At 42.1% G+C, this 25,521-nt stretch overlaps 3 protein-coding genes across 3 annotated transcripts; 2 read left to right on the forward strand and 1 right to left on the reverse strand.

Moving 5' to 3' along the window:
- Positions 1-2,797: 2,797 nt before the first annotated feature.
- Positions 2,798-15,696, forward strand: mier3a (mesoderm induction early response 1, family member 3 a). Its single transcript, XM_063211651.1, has 14 exons — positions 2,798-2,830; positions 3,811-3,835; positions 4,483-4,628; positions 5,665-5,799; positions 8,848-8,968; positions 9,272-9,345; positions 9,585-9,648; positions 9,974-10,125; positions 10,307-10,388; positions 10,521-10,615; positions 10,754-10,881; positions 11,389-11,537; positions 11,795-12,052; positions 12,107-15,696. Exons 1-14 carry the CDS (start codon positions 2,822-2,824, stop codon positions 12,379-12,381), a joined length of 1,713 nt encoding a protein of 570 aa, XP_063067721.1. The 5' UTR covers positions 2,798-2,821; the 3' UTR covers positions 12,382-15,696.
- Positions 15,697-15,917: 221 nt separating this feature from the next.
- setd9 (SET domain containing 9) lies at positions 15,918-21,476 on the reverse strand. The gene is made up of 6 exons (XM_063211650.1): positions 21,308-21,476; positions 20,838-21,160; positions 18,788-18,911; positions 17,730-17,845; positions 17,272-17,377; positions 15,918-16,161 (listed from the first exon to the last, which is right to left on the reverse strand). Exons 1-6 carry the CDS (start codon positions 21,403-21,405, stop codon positions 16,074-16,076), a joined length of 855 nt encoding a protein of 284 aa, XP_063067720.1. The 5' UTR covers positions 21,406-21,476; the 3' UTR covers positions 15,918-16,073.
- Positions 21,477-21,720: 244 nt separating this feature from the next.
- Positions 21,721-24,816, forward strand: pdxp (pyridoxal (pyridoxine, vitamin B6) phosphatase). Its single transcript, XM_063211649.1, has 2 exons — positions 21,721-22,808; positions 24,398-24,816. Exons 1-2 carry the CDS (start codon positions 22,208-22,210, stop codon positions 24,724-24,726), a joined length of 930 nt encoding a protein of 309 aa, XP_063067719.1. The 5' UTR covers positions 21,721-22,207; the 3' UTR covers positions 24,727-24,816.
- The last annotated feature ends 705 nt before the right edge of the window (positions 24,817-25,521 follow it).

Consider the following 25,521-nt stretch of genomic DNA (forward strand, 5'->3'; position numbering starts at 1 on the left):
CCAGTTATTGTCAATGTCATAACCCCCCCCCACCCCCCCCACCCAACTTCTATGCTCCAGCCTAAGCCTACATTTAATAGGCCCACGGCACTACCTTTTTAGTCACTTTCATCTTCTTTGACAACCCAAGCATGAGCACCATATCTGGACCCTTTATACATTTGAAGGCCTACACCAAGGTTGAACTTAATTATTGCTTGCTTCTAGGAAAACATGTGCAACCTGTTTGACCTATTGCTTTAATTGTGTGTGCATTTTTAATTGTGCATAATTAATGTTGATTCTTTAGCAAGGAAGCTACAAAAGAATAATGTTAATGACTTTTGGAAAGAAATACAATCTATTAATAATTGCAAAACCCCTCTCCCTTCCAATATAGATGGTGTGAGTGGGCTTGAAGAGATCTCACAATTATGGCGTCAATGTTATTCTGAGCAGCTAAACTGTGTAAAAAGTGACTTATTTATAGTGGATAATGTTGAGATTAATAATGATGTTATTGTAACTCCTGCTGAAGTCCAGGAAGCAATGGTGAAGCTAAAAGAGAATAAGGCATGCGGTCTGGACAATATTACAGCAGAACACATCAAGTATGCCAGCCAGAAACGATGTCCTATGTGCTACACAGATCTACTAGTACATGGAGTCTTACCTGACTCCATGCTGTCAGTTGTGCTGGTACCAGTAATAAAAGATAAAGTTGAGAAAATAAATAGCTCAGATAACTATAGGCCAATAGCCCTGGCGAGTGTCCTATCTAAAATACTTGAGACAGTGCTTTTGGATAGAATAAAAAAGTATGTCTAGACTAGACAACCAGTTTGGGTTTAAGGAAAACTTGGCACAGACCTGTGTATATATGTTATGATATGTTAGGATATAATGCACAAAATACTTCAATGTTCATGTGTTTCATTGATGCGTCCAAGGCATTTGACCGCATCAATCATACGAAATTATTTCAAAAACTGACCGAAAGTGGGGTACCTGGGTTTTTAACTAGAATACTGGTCTATTGGTACTCACATCAGACAATGAGGATGAGATGGGGAAATGTGACCTCTGCTCCATTCTTTGTCACTAATGGTGTCCGACAGGGCGAAATTTGATCTCCTTTTCTTTTTAATGTGTACATGAATGATTTGTCTATGTCACTAAATAGGTGTGGAACTGGCGGTAGGGCTGGTGACCTAATAACCACATAATGTATGCAGATGACTTGGTTATACTTAGTCCATGTACTGCTGGTCTGCAACAGTTAGCCTACTAAAAATATGTTCACAATATGGAGAAGAGTGTGACATAAAATACAATGCTACTAAGAGTAAGATCATGATCATAAGGAGCAGAGAGGACAAACAATCACCCTTCCCTGCTTTTTATCTGGCTGGCACCGAACTCTCTGAATGCAGTGAGATCAAATATCTGGGCCACATAATTGCAAATGACTTGACAGATGATGGCGATATCTACAGGCAATGGCAGAAACTGTGCAAGCGAACATGTTGTGCTGCAAATTTAGTATGTGCTCTGAGTTGGTCAAGATCTCACTCTTTAAAGCATACTGTACACCATTGTATACAGCACACCTGTGGTGCCACTACAAACAGGGCAGCATGAGGAAACTCATGGTGGCGTACAATGACAGCATGAGGCTGCTGCTCAGAATTCAAGTGCAAGCCAAATGTTTGTCAATGCTAGGTTACCTACTTGTGCAGCTGTGCTGCAAAATCTTATGTATAAATTCATGTGCAGGGCATCTGAGTCACAAAATACCCTAGTTGCTGTCCTGGTCAGCCCTAAATGTAGCTCTGTGAGACTCTTTTCAAACATGTGGAATCACTGGCGAGCATGCTTGTATGTGAGACAATGACAATGACTTGAGAATTATGATATATCTGTGTTTTTTTGTTGTTGTTTTTGTTCCCCCTTCTTTTTCTTTGTCAGTTGTTCCGGGTTTTTGTTTGTTTGTTTTTTGTTTTTTAAGATATGTACTGTGTTGTGATGCTTTGTCTTTTTAATGTGATATGGATCCCCCTGGGTCTGAAATAAAGAATGAATTGAATGTGCATGTGTTTGAGCAGTCTTGCAATGTGTATAGGACATATGCCTGTGTAGCCAAGATGTAGGCTGCCTGATACCTTGCTTGTTCCCCTTTGGAGTTAATAAAATAACTAGCCTACTCTGGTTGCGCTTGCTATGTCTTACTTAAAAGATGTGCTGAAGGCGCTCAATGAATGTACATTGGAAGAGGTAAAAGAGCCTATCAAAACGCTTTTTGTCTATCGCCTTTTTTGAAGTCATGTCGTCTGTTGATTTGTTATTATTATTATTATTATTATTATTATTATTATTATTATTATTATTATTATTATTATTATTATTATTAAAAGAACAGCTGATGCGAAAATGCATGGCTTCTCTCTCTGCATCAACAGGATTAGGTATATCACATAGGCCTAGGTCTAGTCACTGAACACAAAATTCATAATGCAAACTTCCTCAGAACCAGAATTATCTTGAAATCTAGTTATCTTGAAATCTCATTTCAACATTCTGGGCACCTTCACTCCATGTGAATAGGCTACAGCTAGAATTCATGTGCTGTGTTATTTAATCATGCATATTTGCATTTAAGAAACTAATGTAAAGATTAACTTTGGGTTTTATACTTTAATTCTGCGAAAAGAAGTATGCCGCTCTGAGTTTTAAGTGCAGTAGCCAATGAGAATCGAGACTAAGAAATACTAAACCCCTATTGGTCCACTCACTCAATCCGGGTTTCTAACTAAGGCTAGTTTATTAGCCCAAAGGTACCAATATGGCGGAGGTGAGTAAGAAAATGGGGAAGAAGCATCATATTTTAAATGTAAATTTAAGATATTAGGTGTTGTGGAAGATGATATTTTAAAATATATTTCGGTACATAAGGCGTCAATCGAAATATACATGGTAAAATATTGGATATTTATGGAGTCTCGACCGAAAAAAATGTTTGATTGCGAACCGTGATCTATGGCTTTGGGGCTAGGCCCGGCGTATTCGTACTAAACCAGCTAGAGCGTAGCTAGTAGCAAGCGATATGTTTCGTCAGTATAATGGTGTAACGCAACCAGAGAAATTTGAGCTAACTTGGCTAGCCACTGTCGGCGCTAGCGAAGTTAAACGTCAGTGAAGGAAATGTTTAATGTTTGATGTATTGTCGTCACGGTTAAGTCTAATAATGGTCTAAAATTGACTGTAATTTTGCTCGGAAGCCATTTCAATATCGACGAGCAATAAATTCCAGAGCGTGTGTTGCGGAATCTGTAATGTGACATGGTGCTTAAAAATGTTTGTGCAGGGGAATCGGCTAGCTACCTACGGATATCTAGCCAACATTTCGCTAATTCAATGTCTTGTTATGATGTCAGCCGCCGCTGTTCTTTGAGATGCGAGCTATCTAGATTAAAAAATAACGCCGTCGTAAGTAGACATTAATTTGTTTTGAGACGCGAACGCTATAATGGGGATGTTGCTCTGTACGGAGTAGACCAGGTGATGGATGTTTCACAGCGCAATCTAAAACGTTATGTTTGCCACACAGATGTGCTGTCGTTGGTAAAGTACTATCAATTACTAGACCATGATGGTCAATGTTTTAAATTGGGCAATGCAAAAGGTTTTCCGAACAATGATCCCTTTTCACGGATAATATTAATGAAATAAATGGTTGTCACTTATGAAATCCACAGCCTGGCACCGCCATTTCTTGTATGAAAATTAATGTCAGAAAAATTAACTTACTTCATCTATTTGCTGTTGTTTCAGGCTTCCCTTGGAAGTGAGAGCCCAGGTGAGTGACGTTTTTCTATCGTACTAGCAGCTATACCAAAGTTGTCATTTTGTAACGGTTGCCCGTCAATGCTGTTTTCTGTCCTCTTCAGCTATTCACCAATTAATGTCGATTGTTTCATTTTCATTTTAAAAAAATATATTATAAGTAGTGCTTTTGTTTTCCATTAAATGCACTTATTTTAATACTTTTGTTCATTAAAGTTGAACTTATTCAGAACTCTTTAGATCCAAGATTTTGGAAAATGTAATTTGCACAATTTCCAAGATGTGTGACAATTGGTATGAACATAATGTTTTCATCTTAATTACATTATTACTAATATGTAGCTCATGTCAACTGTTTGTTGGCTTTTAAAACATTTTTTTCAGTTTTATTAGATACATTTGACCTGGTCTTTCGATGATAAAGGGTGGAGTGAGCTTGTGTAGGTGTATTTTATGTCAGATGAGGCATTCTTCATTTATCATAATACTAGGAATATTTATTTTTCAAAAATGTAAATCCCCCTAACCTTACAGTAAAATGGAGATGTTCAGTTCACTGGTTTCTTTGGGTGAAATTATTCTGTCTGTGATGACGAGTTATGTTTTGTACATGATGCTAATGTTCCAGTGTGGATTGTTTTTCAATTATTTATTTTGCAGTTGGCTCCTTGTCTTCAGAAGACCACGACTTTGACCCCACGGCAGAGATGCTGGTCCACGACTACGATGACGAGAGAACGCTGGAGGAGGAGGAGATGAGGGAGGGGGCGCCAAACGTCAGCGCCGAGATTGCAGACTTGGAAAAGGTAACTGACTCTCTCCTCTTCTTCTTTTAGAAATATTACAGAATTAGTACAAACTAATGCAGATTTATCATTTCATTTTACTATTTCAATAAATATGACTTAATAAGGCAAAATGTCAGTAAAACACAATCAAAAACTAAATTGCTAGTTCCAGTGGGAAAAAATACAATTTGAATTTCCTGGTAAAAGTTATCTTCATTTATCAGCTAGTAGGGCCCATGTTCTTAGCCTGATTTTCATCGACTTTCAGATCTCGCACTGAGATTCTGGTCTGACCAAGATAATAACGAATAACGTTTCAAAAAGGCATGGTTAACCCCCCTCCCTCGGTTTGCAACTGGTCAATCCCAGAAAGTGCTGTGCCAAAGCTTAAATCAAACATTAGGCTTGTTCGTGACGAAACAGTGCTGCTTTTGCTAAGCAGCGAGCATGCACACTTTGCCAGTTTGATGCATTCTGGTTACAATTTTCTAACCACAATGCATCAAACTGGCAAAGTGCGCATGCTCGCTGCTTAGCAAAAGCAGCACTGCTTCGTCACGAACGAGCCTATTTCCTTAGTCACAATACATCTCTGCTTAAACCACGGCCCTGCCTAGACCACGCCTCTACCCAGTACCGTTGGAGCTGCTCAAACTTGATTGCTTCCCAACAAAGTGGGCGGAGTTTCCAAGCCAAGCGAAGCCCAGAGAGTACTTGAACAAGCTCTTTTCCCGAAGTAATTTCGCAGCGCCAAAGGTGTTGCGTCATTAGCAGGCCATAGCCTGGCTACCATGTTTTGTAATTAAAATAAATAATATGTTAAGACTTGGCCTATGTTGCAGTTGACATTGAACTTGAAGAATTTTGAGGAATTATTAAAATGCCTTTTTATTCATGATGACTATGTGCAAGGAAGGGATGTTTTCATTTTCATATTACAACAACAACAAAAATGTTGGTTCCTATTTGCTTCCATATCGCAACTGTGGTGAGTGAAATCTCGATTGCTTGGTTAGAATTAGTAATGGAACCCCCTCCCCTGCCTATTCAACAGGAGAGCTCCATGCCTCTGGAAGAGCTGCTGGCCATCTACAGATATGAGGCGTCAGTCAGCACCGGAGGAGGCTCCAGCATAGACCGCTCCTCTGTGGAGCTTACTGACGAGCTGCCCGACATGACGCTAGATAAGGTGGGTAACTCATAATAAATAATAATAAGTAAATAAAAGCTCCTGCTTTTATTTTATATTAACAAAGACAAAGTATGTAATGATATTGGTATTTATTTTCAAAATATACGCTGTTCGTTTTCAAATTGCATCTTTTCATGAATATTTCCTAAATAGTAAACTAATTACTGGTCATTCAACATGGTGAACATGGAGAAGAACATATCAAATTCCAAGTCGTTATTAATAGAAATGTACAATGGTGGAAAATGTACATGACAAATAATTTATGAATGGGCAGCATAAATTCTGAAAATGAACTACTGAAAATGTACATGCTCTTCTACTACTTAAAAATGTCCCAACTTGGGTGCAATTGAACTAAATCTCCCCTCATTAGATTGAATATACAGCTTTAATTAATTTGTATGTACTCCAAATTTCCCAATTTATTCAGTAAAGAAAATGTACACTTATCAGACTGTGGATTAAGTCAGAATAACGTTTCATAAAGTTTTTCGTCAAGTTAGAAAAAAGTAGTTGTTACTAATGGTGATGTCAAGTCTTTGCTTTTCAACCCATCTCAGTTTTACCAAGACCTAGGACGATATTTTTTCCTCTGATTTGGGGGCCGTTATTAATGGGTGCAACTAATGCAGGGATTAAAGTTTTCCGTCGCTACGACGGATTTCCGTCAACTGGATGTTCGTTTGGACGGATTTCCGTCCGTATAATTTATGTCAATTAATTCACAATTTTTACTTTCCAACTGAACACAAATCGAGAGCACTCCTGGTTATGAGAAGGTGACAAGAGGTGTTTGGTGTACGGATTTAGTTACACCCCACCATTGGTGTGATAGGCCTACAACAGATTCACTCATCAGTAGTTTTGAGCAATCCCCGTTCTTCCAAAAAAAAAAAAAAAGAAGAAGTACAGCACGAGCGGTGAACAATTCGGTGGCGGTGCAGCGCGCGAGACTAAAAAAAAATAAATAGCCAACATTGTTGCTGATGGCAGAAAAGAAAATAAGTGTAATACTATGTCTTTAAAGTGCAATGACAATCGTTAAACGAGTTGGACTGAGATTCCAATATGGGCTAATAATGCATATGCATGGAATGCATAGCTGGAAGAAGGTAGGACACGTTTCCATTATCGTTGCACCTGCCGGGGCAGATTGTTAGAAAAAAAGAATAGTGTACTTCGACTGCGCATGATGTCTTTTTCATGAAGGGTTTGCATTTTAAGCATTGTGGCTTTTACTAACATTATTCATAGCCCCAATTGGACGGCTATCATTGGCAGCTAGCTAGGATACCACGCGTTTCATCCTCAAAGTTTAGCGCGTTTGACTGGCTGCGTAAAAGGGCTATGATAGAACTAGCTCTAGTTGTCTTTCTGACAACGGATACTTTACTGTCTCATCTGTAATCATAGCAGATTAAATTTGTTGTTGCCGATATATATTCAAGAAATAAGTTAAACATTGGTTGCATTTTACAGGAGTCACTGTTGCTATCCCAGGCAGAGCCAATATTTTATGCCACGTCTTGTTCTGGGAAGCAGTGTCCTGATGGGTGGACTCATATGGTCGATAAATGCCGTTTCGATGTTTGTTTCACTTTCAAGGCTTGTTGTAGGCTATTGTTTGATGCTATTTTTGCTAACTGGAATAGTGTGCAGCAACAGTTGTGTGTGCGTGCTTGTTTTTGAGTGGCTCAACGTCTGTGTCCATCTTCTCGGACTATGCGTTTCTTTGAGTTCAGTTATTTGCGCACTGCGCACAGGGCTGATGGGTGGGCGATTTGCCTTGATTCGAGTGGAAAGTTGCGCGACAAGCTTGGGAAAGTGTGTTACTTTTGTTAAACGATAGACGTCTGGCTGTGACTGTGTCGTGTCTGCGTGCGTCGTGTCAGCTTGAGAGAACACGAGTGCGTGCAGGAATTGGGGACGTTTTTTTTATATATATCAATGGTAAGCGTGTGCCTGGCACCGCACATCGAGAGGCAAAAAAGTAGCCATAGGTTTTCAAAACGGTAGAACACAGAGGCAGACTACCGTCCGCACCCTGTTTGTAAACGTCAACAAGTTGTTCGTAACAGGATGAATAGTGAAAAAGGGTGAAAAACATACAAATAACCAACAACTAGTTTTCTCCCTCTGATTGCTATGACCAGACAGTGCATTGTTTTTTAAATGTAAGAAATACAACTCAAGCAATGCGCACCAGTGCTTTCACCAGAACAGTGTTTGCCCATTCTGATGTGAAAGACAAAATATACCATAGCCTGCTACTACTACAACAACAACAAAAACCATAATGGGATCACTGTATCAACTCATTGCAATTCCAAGTCAATAATTCTGTGAGATCAGCTACCATTTTGAAGCAAAACTCATTGTGAATCCATTCTGCATAATGTTGTGAACAATTCATAAATAATGGGTAGAAATAAGAGGAAATAACCAAAACCTGCCCCAAATTGCAGTTCAGTGCAATCTGGTGGCCTAGGCCTGCCCCCTCTCCCTCTTTCCCTTTTTTTGTATTTAGGAATTGGCATCTGTAAGCATAGCATTGTATGCCTACATCTGATTGAGCACATCTGATTTAGTACCTACAGGTACATTCATATTGAGTGTATACAGACCTACTTAGTGTATAATGAATATTCATTGTTAATGTGAAGTGTAAAGTTTTATGTTGGTTGAAGTTCTGATTTTGTGGCAGTTTTTGGTATTACTGGCACCCTCAAGACATAGGCCTATTCTGCTCTAGGCGACTGCCCTGTCTGCCTATGGCTGGCTCTGAGCCTCTGACACCATTCCTTGCGTAAAACCAGTGTATATTTCGTTACGAGGGCAGAGCCTGGCTACATTGGTTTTTGTAGGGTTACGGAGTGATACTCGATCGGGTACCTAACCGGTAGAAAAGTTCAGTCAGATGACTTTTTTTTGCTTTAATCCCTGCTAATGTATAGATGAGGGCCGTCACTGATGTTCAGGTGTTTTAATCTGCTTCCTGGGCGTCCCACCCCTCTCCCTTCCTTCTCCCCTTCCCCTTTACAGGAAGAGATTGCTAAAGACCTGCTGTCGGGGGACGATGAGGAAACCCAGTCGTCAGCAGATGACCTCACCCCCTCCGTCACCTCGCACGAAACCACCGACTTCTTTCCCAGAAACCTCCGATGTAAGCGCAATACCCCTCTGATTTTGGCGCCTGTGAATTTTTGTAAACCGCTGTGTAACCGCTATTTTTCGGAGGTAGTGGTAAACATAACAATAACCTGTTTGCATTCGAGTAGTTACAATTGAGTCTTCTAGTCTTCTGATAACAGTTGTATTATTGTTTATCTATTAAGCACTTTTGTGTTTGTGTTTATACTCCATGATCTATTCATGTAAATGTTGGGTTGGGGGTTGAGGTGGGGGTTGAGTTGTCCCCGGCAAATGGAGTCATGTAGCGTTTCTTTTTTTTTCCTTCCCATTGTAGCAAACGCTATATATGATGGAGATAAGGAATCGGAAGGTGAAGAGGAAGGAATGAGCCCTGAAGACACCAGAAAAGTATGTTTCCTCTCTTTCCTATGCCATTGGAGATGTATGCCATGACTGGAAAATAGTAGTGTGTTCCTGTTTTGTTAAGATGTACAACTTTTTCTTGACAACATTGACCATCACAATTGCCATATTTCAATGTACGATCATAAAGAATTTTAATTTGTGGTTGGTGTCTATAGTGGTAAATGCTTATTTGTTTTATGGCTAAAAGGAAAAGCACTAATGGTTGAACTTGACTTCCGCAGGAGATTATGATCGGGGCTGAGTATCAAGCTGAAATCCCAGATCTGTGTTGTGGCGATGAAGGAGGTGAGCTGTCGGTGACTGCTACCATTAACATAGGACAAAAATGTCTTTTTGTGTATGTTAGGCTTACGTTTACTGAGTAACGGTGCGATACAGGAGGACTGCTTTGATTCATAGAGATGGCTGTATTGTGACTTGGGGCAGTCAAATTTTGATTTAAAAAATGTGCCTGTCTTATCATAAAAGACATTCATTGTAGTAGTACTGCACATTATCTTGGAAATATTTATGAAAACTTTTTACTTTACAAGTAGTTATTGTCACTTGTGGCTATGGATGTACATGATTGACATATGACACTGAATACCATTTCTCCTTGTTTGCGTAGCGTATGAGGGTGAAGATCAGTGTCTGTGGCGACCGGACTGCCTGCCGGAGGGGAAGGTGACTGACTTCCTGCGAGAGGCCGCGCTGCTGCACCCCCACGCGGGCAAGATGGCTGCCAGCCTGGACACCAGACATGTCAGAGACAGTGAGCAGGTGAGGGGCCCGTTATTGCAGTCACTATACTACCCCTGGAAACGGCTGTGAATTCAGTTTTGGATGAAAATGACCTATTGTTTTTTGATTTAAAAAAAACAACAAACTTGGTCCATTTTCAGTTGATTTTCTTTCATTTCCATATGGTTAATTAGTGTGCTGTATTTTCTTCAACTTCCAGGCTCTGTATGAACTCATGAAGAGCAACTTCAGTGTCCACGAGGCACTTGAACACTATCACCGCAATGGCAGCTCTTCAAAGGGTGAGTGGACTCTTCCAGTTACAGTGCTCTCCATCTTCTGAAAATGTCTCTAGCTACTTTGTGATGCATAAGACTGGCAGACAAATGTTTGGATTGCAGTTCTTGACACTCTTGTCATTTTTCTCCTTTCAGGTGAAATGGTCCCCTGGTCTGAGGAAGAATGTCGGAATTTTGAGCATGCGCTACTTTTATACGAGAAGAACTTTCACCTCATACAAAAACACAAAGTAAGTGACTTAAAAAGTCGTTTTCGAAACATGTGTAATGTATAACAATATGTAATGTGTAACAAATGTATTCATAACAGTGGATGACTGCTTCATGAGTCTTCATGGTGTCAACTGAATGTGTGTTTTGTTTTGAAGGTCCCGACACGAACGGTGGCCGAGTGTGTGGCTTTCTACTACATGTGGAAGAAGTCGGAGAGGTTTGACTTCTTTGTCCAGCAGAACAGATTTGGCAAGAAGAAATACAGCAGCTACCCAGGAGTAACGTAAGTGCTTGGTGTTACTTGTTACTTTGATGTAATGTTATTGGGAACTACCTAATCAACAGATAACACTGCACTTAATGTAATATTTCCAAGTGATCTTTCATTCATTACTACACTTCTTCTCTTGTGTAAACATGACACAGAACAGTAAGTGTCAAACGAGGAAATTATGTACGTATATATGGGAGTTGAAAAGGATTAGAAAATTATCTCCAAAAAACAATCTCCACAGGGAATACCATTGATGTTTAAATAAAATCGTATTTAATCTCTTCATTTATATGGTTGTTGGTTTTGTAAATGCGATGTGATGTTTTTCTTCTACCTGTATTGGCCATGATTTAGCCATAGCTGCTGAAATGGCAATAAATGTAAACAATCAAATCAATACCATTGATGTTTAAATAAAAAGATCTGTGTTCATCTGAAGTCAAGGTGCAAGAACAGTGCTTCAACCATCTCTCTCGTTCTCTCTCTTGCTCTCTCTCTCTCTCTGTCTCTCTCTAGGGACCTGATGGATAGGCTGGTGGATGAGGCGGAGGGGCTGGTGGCGGAGGGCTCTGCCTCAGTGTGCTCCTCCAGCAGCGGCCGCATGGAGCCGCCCACAGACCAGCACATCAACCTGCTCAACTCCATCACCGCCAGCGACCTCTCAGGTGCTACACCGCTCTAACACAGACATTAAAACAGACATGCACACTCGACAAAGGCTGTGCCGACATCAGGTGCCTGTTATGGTAATCTTACAAGGACCAAGGGTAGACTAGGCAAAAGTATTTTTTGGTGCTAGTTTGGGTTTGTCTAGTTAACTGGGCAGCCTACATTTTGGTAATAAACTACTAAAATGATACACGCGAACTTCTCTGTGAATTACATAGTGATTTGACTGACCTCCACTTTTTCTATCCCCTAGCCCTGACCAGCAGCGTGGCGTCCGTGTGTAACCCGGTGGACGGCGTTGGCGTTCCCGGAGCAGGCGGCTGCCTGGACTCGTACGGCTACCCCACAGCCCTGGACGGCCTGCACCACCACCACCGCGGGGCCTTGGGTCACCACGGCGACGACTCCCTGGGCGGGGTGCCAGGGGTGGTGGACAGCAGCACGGCAGCCGACTGCCTCAGCCTGCTGGACGCCGGCTTCTACCACACGGAGCTGGGCTCCCTGGCCGTCTGCGCAGCGGGGCCCGGTCCCGGGGGGGTGGTGGGGGTGGGCGTTGGGGTCGGAGGCGGGGTAGTAGGAGGGGAGGTTGTGGATGACCTGGAGAGGCCCCCGGCCAAGCGTATGAAGATGGGGCTGGCCACAGAGTCCTATCTGAGCGACGTTGGGGTTGGGGTGGGGGTTGAGTTTGAGGCGAGGCCCACGCACCACCACATCACTAGTACAACGATGGCCGTGTCGGTAACTGACTTCAGTGAGGGCGCAGGGGGTGGGTACATGGGAACACACGCCAGCCACCTGCACCAGCACCAACACCAACACGCAGCACTACAGTCCGACTGAGAAGGAGATTGACTGACTGGTCGTTTGCGTGCGTGCGTGCGTGTGTGTCTGAGACTGCACCCCTGGGTTGCTAGCCAGGCAACCCCCCTTTGTCGAGCGCTGTTCTGGTAACCGTGCCTCTGCCCCCCCCCCCCCCCCCCTCCACTTCCTGTTCCTTCCTGTGTGTGTACATAAGACTGATTGTCCATTGGGAGATATTAAGACCTCTAGTTGTTTATATATATATTATGTAAATATGTACATAGTATCCATTTTTTACTATGACATCAGTGATGTCTTTATTATTGTATAGAAAGGAATGAGAAAAATCTTGATTTGTCAAGAGTTTATCATAGCCATTTATTTTTCAGTGCTTGACTCGGAAGTGTCAAATTATTATGGTCTGACGTCCCGTATGCTGTGGGGGAGAACTAAGCTCAGCTGGCGGCTGGACGGTGACTACTCCTCTACTTTATTCCCCCCTACTTTATTCCTCCCCCTCAACCAATAGGGTTTCTGTTTTGGGTAATTGCCCCACCCGCTCTCTATAGCTAACCAATGACAAGGCCTCAGAGCTGCTGTTGGCACCAATCCCCCTTCTTCCCCCCCCAGACTGACTTGGTACTGATGAGATGATGTTTACAGGTACCTGGGTCCAGGCCCTCTTTCCCTGATGTAGCTTTTTTCATACCAGAGAGGAAATGGGTGTGGAGGGGGCTAGACTTCATAATACTAAAGTGGTTTGTCTTTCACGCTATACAGACTAATTATGAGGAGTCCCACTGGGCACTGAAAGAGAAGGATCACTTAGTTTTGGGTTCTTATTTATGTGGTCAGTCATTTTCAGGAATCTTTTTCCAATCAGGAGATATATTTATACTGTTATTTGAGCCTTTTTGTGTCGACTTAACTGCCGGCAAACCCAGAGATTGTGTTTGAGTTGTAGAGCAATGGCCACCGTTTGACACAGTTTAAATCAATGCCGTAGTAACTGACTGCATTATTTTATTATTCAATTCAAATATTTCTTGCTTATTTTTCCTGGAAGTGAATTTATTTAATGCTTCAGAGTGGGGAATGCTTCAGAATGGGGAATTCTTGGAATAGTGTGATGGATATGACGGGTGTTTCCAATCAAGACATTTTTTAAAAATCAACTTCTCTGTGAGTGGGACATCATGTCCTTAAAATGCACATGTTCTAGAACTGTGCAGATGAGACACCGCAGTCCACCTCCACACTCCGGAACCTTCTTTCTCTCTGTACTCCCTGGACTTTTCCAGAACATAGGGTTGATCCCCCCCCCCCATCCCGAGTCCTCACGATGAGCCACTTGTCCTTACTTTACTTGTCAGGACCATACAATTTACGCATTTCGGTTATGGCAGAATAATCAGCATTTTCCCCTGACATATTACCACGTGTGTGTTTGACCGGGTGCAGTTGTGCTTTTTCTTATGAGAAGGCCCATCAGATGTGCGTCGTGTTGGTCACCCAAAACAGATTTGCCCTAGGTTGAACGTTGCTGTGTTTAAATCCGCAACTGCAGATACACTGACATGGTACAAGCCTGTGTGCGTGTGCTAGGAAACTGAACATAATGCCCTACCCCCACACAAACCCCCAAACTTCCACCCGTGTTTTTCCCCCGGACTTATCCACATGGATAGACTTGATTTTTGTTCGGAAAGCTATTAGATTTGGTGCAGTAGTTTGTATGTACACTTCTTCTATGGCAATAATGTGTAAAAAAGATGTACATAAATGTGTATAGACTCTTTTCGTCTAATGTGACGTCCGTAAAAAAATACAAATTCTCTATTTTAATTTTGTTTTTTGTTTTCCTTTGGGTTGAATCTGTAGTACTTGGCCCTTTTTTAACTTTTTGGGCCAAAAATGTGTGGTTTCGCTTTCGCGGTTATCTTTTTTAATTTTCCTCTTTATTGCTTTTGGAGTGATGATGGAGAATGTTATTTATTTATTTATTTATTCAGTTGAATTGCAGGAACATTTACAGTGAGTGAGTGAGCGATGAGCGTAATTAATTAATTAATTATAATTGTCCTTGCCCTGATTCCCTTTTTTCTCTCTCACCAACTTTGTCCATGTACACCGCCCTGGTTAGGGTTAAGTGTCGGGCAGGGACGATAGCTGTTGCTTCTTCTAAAGGCAGTCTAGGCCGTCACTCACCTAAAACGGCGACGTGGCAAGGCAGCGCATGTGAGATCTGCCGAACAGAGAGAATGCTGGGAAGGCGTGTCTTAATTGCAGGCGTAGCGAGATAAGTAGAATGTGGCAGTATTATGACATTGGAGAGGGTGAGAGAGAGAGAGTTCACTCTGCTAGTGGACTGTACTGTGGAGGTAAAGAGAATGTTAATATGTTAAGGAGAGAGGGAGAAAGTGAGCATTGGCACATTTATTTATCATGAATTTGCGTAATGTTCTCTTTTTCCCCCTTCTGTGGTTCTATGACCCAGGTGAGGTCTTCTGTTGCTGGTGTTCAGTTGACGTGGTTGAGATGGACTGAGGTGGTGTGAGTTGTGTGTGTGTGCAAGTGGTTTTGAAAAGACACGTGCGCTGTCCAAAAGGCATAGTCTCTTCCTCCTCCCCATCCTTTCCCCCAGCTTGTAGCGAGGGGCTAACTTTGTCACTTTCAGACATCGATGGCCTTTTTATTTTCTTTTTTCAAATGTATGTACTTGAAAGATGTATATTGATGCCATTTTCCATTATTATTATTATTATTATTATTATTTTAATTTTGATGATAATAAATATTGCAGAGTCTGACCTCGTAGGATTGTGAAATTGTCAGCTGTCTTCTTGGAGGTCCACTCGACTCCAAACACTTTTTTTCCCAGAACACCAACTCACGTGTCAGTGTAGTAATTTGTTCATCCAAAGTTTCTTTTTCGCTCAAAGGCGACAAAAGTAACATACAATTTGTATAGAAATAAAAGTGAGGTGGTTGCGCACTGACTGTACAGGGGTATAATGTACATTCTTATCGTTCCCTAGACCCTTATTGTACCATTACCTACGTCTAATACGATCCAATTGTTTGCCCACTTTTGGGCGTAGAGCGTAATGAACATGAGTAGATTGACAGTGCATTTCTGAAGACATCTTTTACGGGGAAATAAACATAGTGTTGAATAGACAATCAAATGGCAAGAAATATCAAGAAATATTAATTCAGAAGACTTCATTGTTCATTCTTAATATTTGTACATAAAATCTTTTTTTCCACATTTTTTTGTTTTGTATTTTCTGTTGTACCTCAATAACTGGTGTACAGTTCCAGAAATAAAAAGCTCTGGATATTGTAAATTCACATTGGCCCGTTTTTCATTCTTTTGTGTTTTCACCTCAAGTACAAACACTTATAACATCTCATCTATTCACAGTTTCTGTCTTCAGGTCACATGAATACATCCACAGAAAAAAATTACACCACTTAGACATTTTCAGTTTTTTTGATTTTGCTATGGATAGGTATGTGTTTGAGTAAAACAAACATATTTATTTAATTACATAAACTACCGTCAAAAGAAAATAGTCATTTAAAGCATTTATTAACAAATGGTCAAAATAACACGTGAAATGTTTCCAGGCCTCGAAAAAGGCAAAGAAAACAATGATATTCACTTCAATACAACAAAATAATGTATTAACTTCAGTACATGACAGAAAAGTCCAGTTGCGTGCGACTTAATGCACTATGGTGTAGTAGTTTGAGAAGAGCTCTTCCCCACAGTGGATGTCTCTCAGAGACACGAGCACCACACATCTCAGGGGCCTAGGAGGAGACAAAACATGAAAAGTTGAGGCTAATTCAAAGATTTTACATATGGAAACCAAATTAAAGCATGCTACTACACATTGCAAATGCAACAAAGTGGGATCAATATTGGTATCCTAAATGGGCGTGACCAGTGACGATTGTGTACATTTTGCCCATTGAGCTGCATTCAATGTGAAACTCTTTATACTGTTTATACCAGGGGTGTGAAACTGAAATTCAAAGTGGGCCAAAATCAAAATCTGAAATGCAGTCGCGGGCCGAATTCAATATTTAAAATACACTGAAATTGTGAATACAGTAAACTAGGCAAATAACACGTTCCCATCATATGTACTCAAACTATTCTGCTATGTGCTACTAAGGGCCTACACACGAATCTGGACTGACTCATAATTCCTGTGATGCACACAATTTTGCTATATTTTTCTATATATTAATGGTGTATGTGGGCCAACTGTAAAACACATTTGAAATGATCTCGCGGGCCCAATAAAATGGCTCCGCGGGACAAATTTGGCCCCCGGGCCTGAGTTTGACATCCCTGGTCTATACTGTCTGTCATCAATCGTCTTTGGCCAAACCAAAGATGCATGCAGAAAAAGGTCACAGAGGCAATTGAAATGAGAGAACATGACTGGAGTGATGGATTGAAAAGATATTGAAAAGATTAAAATTCGAGTACCACATAGCCCAGAGGAGTTGGTTACACCTGTGTAATTAACTGCCGTACCTGGCGAAAGACGTTCTAATACGGATGAGGATTTATTGACTGAGGTGCTGGTAACAAGTATGCAGATATTTAAAAATGCAGATATTTTAAAATCTGTTTATGTTAAAACACAATATGTGGATACAAATAAAACCTCTTCTTGTTACAGGTGCGTTTAAGCCCCCTAAATGGGATTTAAAAAAAAAAAAGTTTTTAAATGTGCATTTTACGTGTAAACAAGAGGCCGAAACCAATGTAAAAAAAAAATACCAAAAATATCCACAACCCTGTAAACGGCTTCAAACTGTAACTACTGCAATCCCATGTATTGGATTGTAAGCTTCAGAAGCCAGGTTGCCTGTCATGAACGCATGTTGATAATGTGACATACTGACCTTTTGGTGTCATGTCTGTAGCTCACGTTGGGCAGATACTGATGCAGTTCCAGAGGAAAGTCTTCTGGTACGTCAAACTCTTGATAACACACATTGGCTGCCCTTTCTGCACAATCACACGGGAAGCAGAATGTTGTAACAGACAGTAGTTGGTGTGGACAAGTGACTGAATTATGATGAGCAAGCATGAATTATAAAATCATGATTAAAGGTCTGACAATGTACTTCAGGGTGTATTACAAGTATGAGGGTTACTGACTGGATGAGAAATAACTCAAAGTTAGTGTTAAATCAAATATACTTAAACAAAAAGCCAAGGCACACCTTTACCTGAAGATATACTTCTTTCTAGGTTCATTTTAAACCAATACATAACTTAGCCTGCTTTTGTAATACACCCTAATAAGTGCTCAAACATACACCTGTCATATGAGGTGGAGATGGTGAGGCCTGCTTACCATTGGAGCAGTTGTTGACATACTGTCCCACTGCGAGTGGGTTTTCTGGCCTGTCAGTCAACCAGGAGACATCACACATAGCCAATGGGCCCATTTGATCACGCCCACTGCAAGACCTGCAAAGAATTCAAGATTATAACAATGAAGCTCCATATTGCAATATATTTATGAAGTCCCATGTTATCTAATAATGACTTCTCTTATGAAACAAATGTACTGGCTTCTTATGAGGATTTACAATGGATAGAGAGGGTGGCCCAGGCTACACATAGGAGTGTCGCACAGGGGTTAAAGGGACACTGTGTGAGATTTTTAATTATTTATTTCCAGCATTCATGCTGCCCATTCACTAATGTTACCTTTTTCATGAATACTTACCACCACCATCAAATTCTAAGTATTCATAATGACTGGAAAAATGGCACTTTTCATACATGAAAAGGGGGATCTTCTCCATGGTCCGCCATTTTGAATTTCCAAAAATAGCCATTTTTAGCTGCAAAAATGACTCTACTTGGACCATACTAGAAAATATTTGTCCATTGGAGCTGATTTTCTGCTACGCCCCTGCCTGGCTGCACACCTTGAGAAGTTTTTCTTTGTAGGTGCAGCCATGGAGGAGTCCCTTCTACAGAGTGGACTAGTGCAGCACTGCTACTATTAAGGTCAAAGCAAACCATTTCTTTAGAAAACTCATGTTTAGGTCAGTCAGATCTTCATCTTTAGTCTTATGAGTCAACCCTTATGAGGATTTAAAATTAAATTAATATAAAGGATTAAGGGCTTATGCGTTTTTGTGAGGGCATACAAATGGTGCATAACATATAAAGCCATTAACACAGGATATTTTTGAAAACACATTGGTTTTGGTCTCTCGTTTACACATAAGCACAAAGTACACATAGAGTTTTAGTTCGAACCATTTACAAATATCCCATTTAGAGGGCAAAAAGGCACCTGTCACAATGGAGGCGTTTTTTTTAATCCACATGTGTTTACACATAGAAAGAAAAAGAAAAATCCATATTCAAAACCAACTGCCTATGTGTAACCATCACCTGTAGACAATCTTGGAGATGCCCTTGTCATTTCCATCAATCAAAACTCGGTCTATGCATCTGAAAACAAAAGGGTTTCCAATAGACTGGAGAAGAATGGGCTCATACTCCTGATAGACTGTCCCTGTAAGACAAAATAAAAGAGCAAGGTACTTCAATGTATAGTTACCGCCATTGGTGATGGTGATACAGTACACTAATATTGATGATCTGAACAATAAATTGAAACAGTTTGGGGTTTACTGATATACTGTGTCCAAGGTGTTCAATCACTTGATTATATCAGAATTGTTATAACCTAGAGAACCTTTGACTATACTAAATAACATGGCAATACATTTAGTAAAAACTTTCTTCACATATGGAATTATACTTTTAGCAATGTATTTATTTATTCAGTGATTTAATGATTGATGGAGTGATCCATTGATTGAGGAACCATTACGGTCAGGAAAAGTTTCAACTGTCATGTTTGTATAGTGTAGTGGCTGAATTAGAAAAGGAATTGCATCTGATTCATGTGCGGACTCAGGCCTCATTTACATGAGACATTTAAAACAGAATGAACTCAATTTAATTCTGAATAAAGCTCAATTCTGCTTTGAAAACATAATGTTATCACTTCACAATTCAGAATTAAATGAAAGTGCAATGCAAACTTGATGGAACTATTTAATTCTGAATTACTCATTTGGAATTAAAAACACCATGTAAATGTGGCCAAACTGTATTGAGAAAGTAAACGTCATGTCAGATATTTATTCTGCCTGTGCTCCTAACACAGGTGATTTCACCAATATGGTCATCAACTGGCTGTAGGGATGTGCTAATCAAATATGTGGCAAAGTTTTTAATTTCTAATCTTGGGACGCAGTAACCTGACTCTAGTTAGACCAGGGGTGGGAAACCTATTTATGGCCCTTCAGACCATCTTATCCGCCCCCCATATAATTTTAATGTTATGCAGCTTCACGTGAAATATGACGTCTTGTGAAGGAATCTTAGAAACTACATTTGCAAATTATACAATCAAGTTATATTTCAGGGGACAGAGAGAAGGTGGGGTCTGTCGTAAAGGTGGCCACCTTCAATATAGGTACAAAGTGCAGGCCAGGGGGAAATCCTGGTTTGTGCTCATAGCACGGACCTTGGAGGAATTTGAGGTGGCATTGGAATGAAAAGGTTCCCCACACCCGAGTTAGACTTTTGTGTATTTCCACTCAGCTTTGTGAGCTCACGCGTTGGTGGAGCAAGGCGGAACGACTTCATCTGGCGAGAGTCAGGTCAGGGCAGGTCAGGTCTAGCCAGACCGTGTCCTCCTAGTGACACAACAGCTTCAGCGTTGCTACCAGTCAGGTCAGAAGTCAATGCAAGTACTTTCTGAGTCCCCTCAAATACGGGAACTTCTCCCACTTTGTTGGGAAGCAAACAATCATTAGCAAACCAGGGGAGGCTGTTTGGGAAATGTTAATTGTTATGCTCTTGGTCAGACCAAGTCTCAAAGAGATTTGAAAGTCGATGATAATCAGGCTAGGCCAGGCCAGGACGTCCACTCCTGGTCATAAACCCCTAAAGAAGCAAACCCTAGTTCCATAGCGCAAAAATCTTAACAAGGCAAGGTACCTTTGCTTACATGCACAACAGGTACGCTCTAGGCCTAATTTCAATGAACACCTCACCACAACCAGCAGGTGTGCATTAAAATGAACTGAATGATACATAATTCCAACATCACAGTGGACATCCCAGGTTTAGAAAAATGAAAAAAAAAGGGAAAAAAAACTCCCACTGTGACCCATATTTCGTTCAGCCAATTAAATGAACCAGCTGATCCTAATTACCACCCCCAGCCAATTAGGAATAACCTGTGTGAGGGCAACAGGCAGAAGGATTATTACCAGAGAGTGTTAAAGGCAAAACCTTTGCTTGTCTTTGATTTTATTTTCCCATTCCAGTGTGCCCACTTCTGCCATGGATGTGCACCTATTAATAATCATTTCAGTTTTGAATAATGATAAAATCTCTCACACACTATGCGTCACTTCCATACCTGGGTACATTGCCACTGTAGCCCCTTTGGTGACCGAGCCGTGGGTCACAAACACGCTTGTTCCAGCAGAGGGAAGGGAGCTTGGACCCCGGTGGATGCGAAAACCCAGAGCGTCAAGCATCACCTCGCCCGGAGAGTCTGTTTGGGTTTTGGGTACATTTTGTGCGTAACGTGATTGCACCGAGGTAGGCAAAAGATTGAGGACCTCTCGCTTGGAGAGATCATTTCCCAGAAGTGCAGTGAAAAGTTTCACGAGGCTAGCGGACACCTCCACGTCTGGGACGGTCTTGTCCTCTGAGCGCGCAGTAACTTGGCGCAAAGTTCTGGGTAGGGAGAGAGAGCAGAAGACAACACGGACCAACCCCACGTCAAGAGTGAGATTGTCGTTAAGAATTTTGCAAGTAGTCTAACAGCATAGCCCAACCAGCTATCCTGCTTGGAAACAACAAATGAAACCGCAAGGCGTTTACCTCTCATTCTTTCGGAGGTTTACAGCTATCCATGGCACAAACCGGTGGCGGTAAGACTTCCATTTGGCTTCTAATGTTTTGATGGCTCCTCTGATCATCGCAGAGGTCTGCACGGACTGTGCGCCGACATCTTTTCCTTGTGTTGTTCATGGGTTGGCTTTCTACAAAACAATACTACCATCTAATGGCCATAGATTGCTAGCGTCCAAAGGTCAAGGTAATACCTTAGTCTAGTAATGTACAGAATAATAGCAGAGCCAGTAGCGCACACGATCTTATTCATTTTGCAAGGAGGCAATCCCATTATTTATGACACAACACATAGGTAGATTTTTTTTAAACAAAATAAAGTGTCAGGTATCTCAGTGTACAATAATGAATCTCCAACAATATGTCTGTATGATAGTAACCTTATCTCACATATTGTTACTGTATCGCGTTTAGTTCGTTTTAGTTTTTTTGACGCGCACTGAAGTGTTTTATAACCAAAATTTGGACAGGTTTTTTTTTCAATCAGTGTTGTTATGGGTTGCTACTCTATTGGATGTAATATAGGAAAAGGCGGGCCATGCCCCCTCTACACAGCCAACCAATTGGGTGGCACGCAGGAAAAGGAGGCTCTGGAGAGCCACAGTGCCAATGAACGCGCTGAAATGTTTGCTTGTCGTTCAAGGTATTGATCTCCGCCCCAAGAATGTGCTGCAGAAGATGGGACTCTGATATTCTGTCACAAGGTTTACCATTCGCTCCGCGCTTTACGTATTGTCAAATGAGACTTTAGATACGTCTTTAGCACAGGCTGGTTACAAGAAATATTTCTACTCTTCTCCCAGACCGTGGCGATCATCGCTCGCAACCATAGGTCCACGCATTAGCTCGCCGCTTTACGCATCATACAGAATGGCTGGTAAGGTGGGTACACGAGAATGTCATAAAATTCGGGGTGCTCAACTTCGAGACCTTCTGGACTCCAAGCACAACATCTTGTTTGACTGCGACGGCGTCATTTGGAATGGGGAAACAGTCGTGACTGGTGCGCCTGAAGTAGTCACACTGCTGAAGCAGTTGGGCAAAAAGGTCTTTTTCGTCACCAATAATTGCACCAGGCCGAGAGAGAACTACGTTCAGAAGTTTGCCCGATTGGGCTTCACCGACGTGGCCGAGGAGGAGATCTTCAGCTCGGCGTATTGCTCTGCAGCTTACTTGAGGGACGTAGCCAAGGTACAAGGCAAAGTGTATGTCATCGGTTGTCACGGCGTGCACAAGGAGCTGCAAGACGCCGGGGTACCCGTCGTGGAAGATGTAAGTGACGGACCTGACGTCAGTATTTACAACTTTCCCCTGGAGCCAAACGTCAAGGCAGTCCTCGTTGGCTACGACGAAAAGTTTACTTTCATGAAACTGGCCAAAGCCTGCTGTTATCTAAAGGACAGCGACTGTATCTTCCTCGCCACCGACCCTGACCCATGGCACCCGCTCCGAGGGGGCAGGATCACACCAGGTGCGTCTGACATAACCACACTTGACATTCCGACTGTCTCAAGCTGTCTGACATATAAGACCCAGTTCATACATGCTGCACGCTTTGTAAACAATGATGACCCATAAATAGCATATGATCCCATAAGCAATTTGTTGCATGAAATGGATTGCGTTTTTTACTACAGTATCATTTTTACGAAATGCTGAAATGTAGGCTTGTCTATACACGTTGTCTCTCAGAAATAGCGAGACAACAAAGGTCTATTCAGCCTGAAAAGTCCAACACACCAGCACTATCCAGAGGGGCTGAGAGACACGGCTAGTGAAGTCACACAATAGAACTACATTCAGCCAGGTGAAATACACTTGGTTAGGTATTTTGAATGGTCAGTCCATTGTGTGTTTTATGAATGACACATTGCTTCCCCCCCCCAAATAGGTGTAGAACTACACTAGTACTGTAAGTGTACAGAGATGTGAATGCAGTTTAACAATCAACACTGTTTGTGCTTTGTACAGTAGGCCTATTTAATATGAATACAATCCTCATGAATGTGAATTTCAATATAAATATACCAGAAATAGGAGGGAATGGGGGGAAATGAAGGTGTCTAGCACACATAATGCAATGCAAGACAGGGCAAACATAATTGCATGCAAGTGTTTACAGACATTAAGACATAGGCCTGTCAAATGTAATACACAGCTCGACGTACACTCAAACATTAAGAGAAACGATCAGATGAAAAAAAAGATATTTTATAACCTAATGTAGTCAGCCAGTGCGAAGATCAGATGGTATGGTCTGTCATTCTCAAAGGGAAATGACAGGGTCTCTGCAGAAGGCTGTAAGGGATATTAAATGACAGTGTTGTATAATGATGATGGTGGTGGCAAGTGATGCCCCCTTGGCAACCGAGCACTCTTATTCAACCCTCTCACTCCACTGCAATCGCTTTCTTTCTTTTTCACTTTTGCCGCATTGTAACTGCTCACTCCTTTTTATGGTCACTCCATCCCAACTGCTTATTCTTACTCTATCACCCCCACCCCATTCACCCTGTCTCACTCTCACCACACACAAACCCATTGAATACCTCACTCTTTTGCAACTGCTCACTCCTCACTGTTTCATTGTACTAATTGCAGTGTTTCACTCCATTGCAAAAGCTTAGTTCTTCATTCCCACTTCATTGCAACTGCTGCTTCTTCCCTCTCTCACCCCCCCCTACTCATTAACCACACTCTTCTATAAACACACTCCCATTGCAACTCCAACTAAAATGCTCACTCTAACTCACCACCATCCCCCAGTGACCCCCCCCCACCTCACTCACCCATACTGCATATTCTCATTCCCTATCACCATTGCAGCTTTTTACTTACTATTAATTCTCTGACTCTCGCACTCTCCAGGGCCACCGCTAGTCATAAGCAGAGTAAGCAGAGCGCTTAGGGCCTCAATCACTCTGCCCCAAACCAGTTATGCTTGGGGCCTCAAAAACCTTAGCGGTGGCGCTGTTTGTCTAACACACGCACACGCACACACCTCTCCTCCTTCCCCACCCTCCCTCTCTCACACATACCCCATGTCTCCTGTGTCACCAGGTTCGGGCAGCCTGACGGCGGCGTTGGAGACGGCGAGCGGCCGCAAGGCCACGGTGATCGGCAAGCCCAGCCGCTTCATGTACGAGTGCATCAGCAGCCAGTTCGCGCTGGACCCGGCGTGCTCGCTCATGATCGGCGACCGGCTGGAGACCGACATCCTGTTCGGCGCCAACTGCGGCCTGGACACCATGCTGACGCTGACCGGGGTCTCCACGCTGGAGGAGGCGCTGGAGTACCGCGACGCCCCCGCCGACTCTGAGAAGAAGGACTATGTGCCGGACTACGTGGTGGACACCGTCGGGGACTTCATCCAGGCCCTGGAGGACTAAAGGAGGAACATTCTCTTCCTTCCCCCTCTCTCTCCACTACTACCCCTCTCCAACCACTCCCCCACCACCCTGGGAGGAGGAACATGTCTGTACTTTCACTTTGGACCTCCTCCTCCTCCTCGTCTTTGAGGAACAGAGAAGGAATATTCTCTTTCTTTACTTCTCTACCACCCTGACCCCTCTTCCCCCACTCACCCCACCTCCTGGAGGACAATGAGAAATATCTATGGTACTTTAGACCCCCTCCTCGCCCCGGAGGACTGAAGGAATATTCACTTTCCTCCCTTCTGTAGGACTGAAGGATAAACATCTCTACTGTACTTTATTGGACTCCCTCTTGTAGGATTGAAGAAGAAACGTCTACTTTTCTCCACTCTCCCTGGACGATTGCAGAAGAAACGGCTACGTTGGACTCCCTCCTCGCTATTGGGGCTGTAACGATATTATATCGAACCTTATAATTAACATACACATAAAACATAAAATAACCTTATGATTTGATGTGATGGTGTTTCCAAACTTCAATGGAGATACATTTCAGAAATCGTGGGGTGTATCGAATTGTAGGTCAAAAATCGCGATACGAACCGAATCATGAGTTGAGTGTATCGTTACAGCCCTACTCGCTATGGAGATCTGAATCCCTCTCCCCCACCGTCCTGGAGGACTGAAGGAGAAACCTCGCTACTGTACTTTGGACTCCATCCACAACCTGGAGGAATGAAGGGAATATCTTCTTTCTTCTTCTTCTTCTCCTTTCCCCTCTCCTCACACTGAATATCCTGGAAGACTGAA

The sequence above is a fragment of the Engraulis encrasicolus genome, chromosome 12 (genome assembly GCF_034702125.1).
Source record: "Engraulis encrasicolus isolate BLACKSEA-1 chromosome 12, IST_EnEncr_1.0, whole genome shotgun sequence".
In the NCBI taxonomy this organism is placed as follows: Eukaryota; Metazoa; Chordata; class Actinopteri; order Clupeiformes; family Engraulidae; genus Engraulis; species Engraulis encrasicolus.

What these genes read in the sequence shown, in the direction of transcription:
- pdxp (XM_063211649.1), top strand. Translation starts at nt 22,208, where the DNA reads ATGGCTGGTAAGGTGGGTACACGAGAATGTCATAAAATTCGGGGTGCT. An exon ending in AGGGGGCAGGATCACACCAG is followed by an intron (nt 22,809 to 24,397) that starts GTGCGTCTGACA and finishes CTGTGTCACCAG; the next exon opens with GTTCGGGCAGCCTGACGGCG.
- mier3a (XM_063211651.1), top strand. An exon ending in ATGTCAGAGACAGTGAGCAG is followed by an intron (nt 10,126 to 10,306) that starts GTGAGGGGCCCG and finishes TTCAACTTCCAG; the next exon opens with GCTCTGTATGAACTCATGAA. An exon ending in AGCAGCTACCCAGGAGTAAC is followed by an intron (nt 10,882 to 11,388) that starts GTAAGTGCTTGG and finishes GTCTCTCTCTAG; the next exon opens with GGACCTGATGGATAGGCTGG.
- setd9 (XM_063211650.1), bottom strand. Translation starts at nt 21,405, where the DNA reads ATGATCAGAGGAGCCATCAAAACATTAGAAGCCAAATGGAAGTCTTAC. An exon ending in TACAGTGGCAATGTACCCAG is followed by an intron (nt 18,912 to 20,837) that starts GTATGGAAGTGA and finishes TTTGTCTTACAG; the next exon opens with GGACAGTCTATCAGGAGTAT. An exon ending in TACAGACATGACACCAAAAG is followed by an intron (nt 16,162 to 17,271) that starts GTCAGTATGTCA and finishes GTCTCCTCCTAG; the next exon opens with GCCCCTGAGATGTGTGGTGC.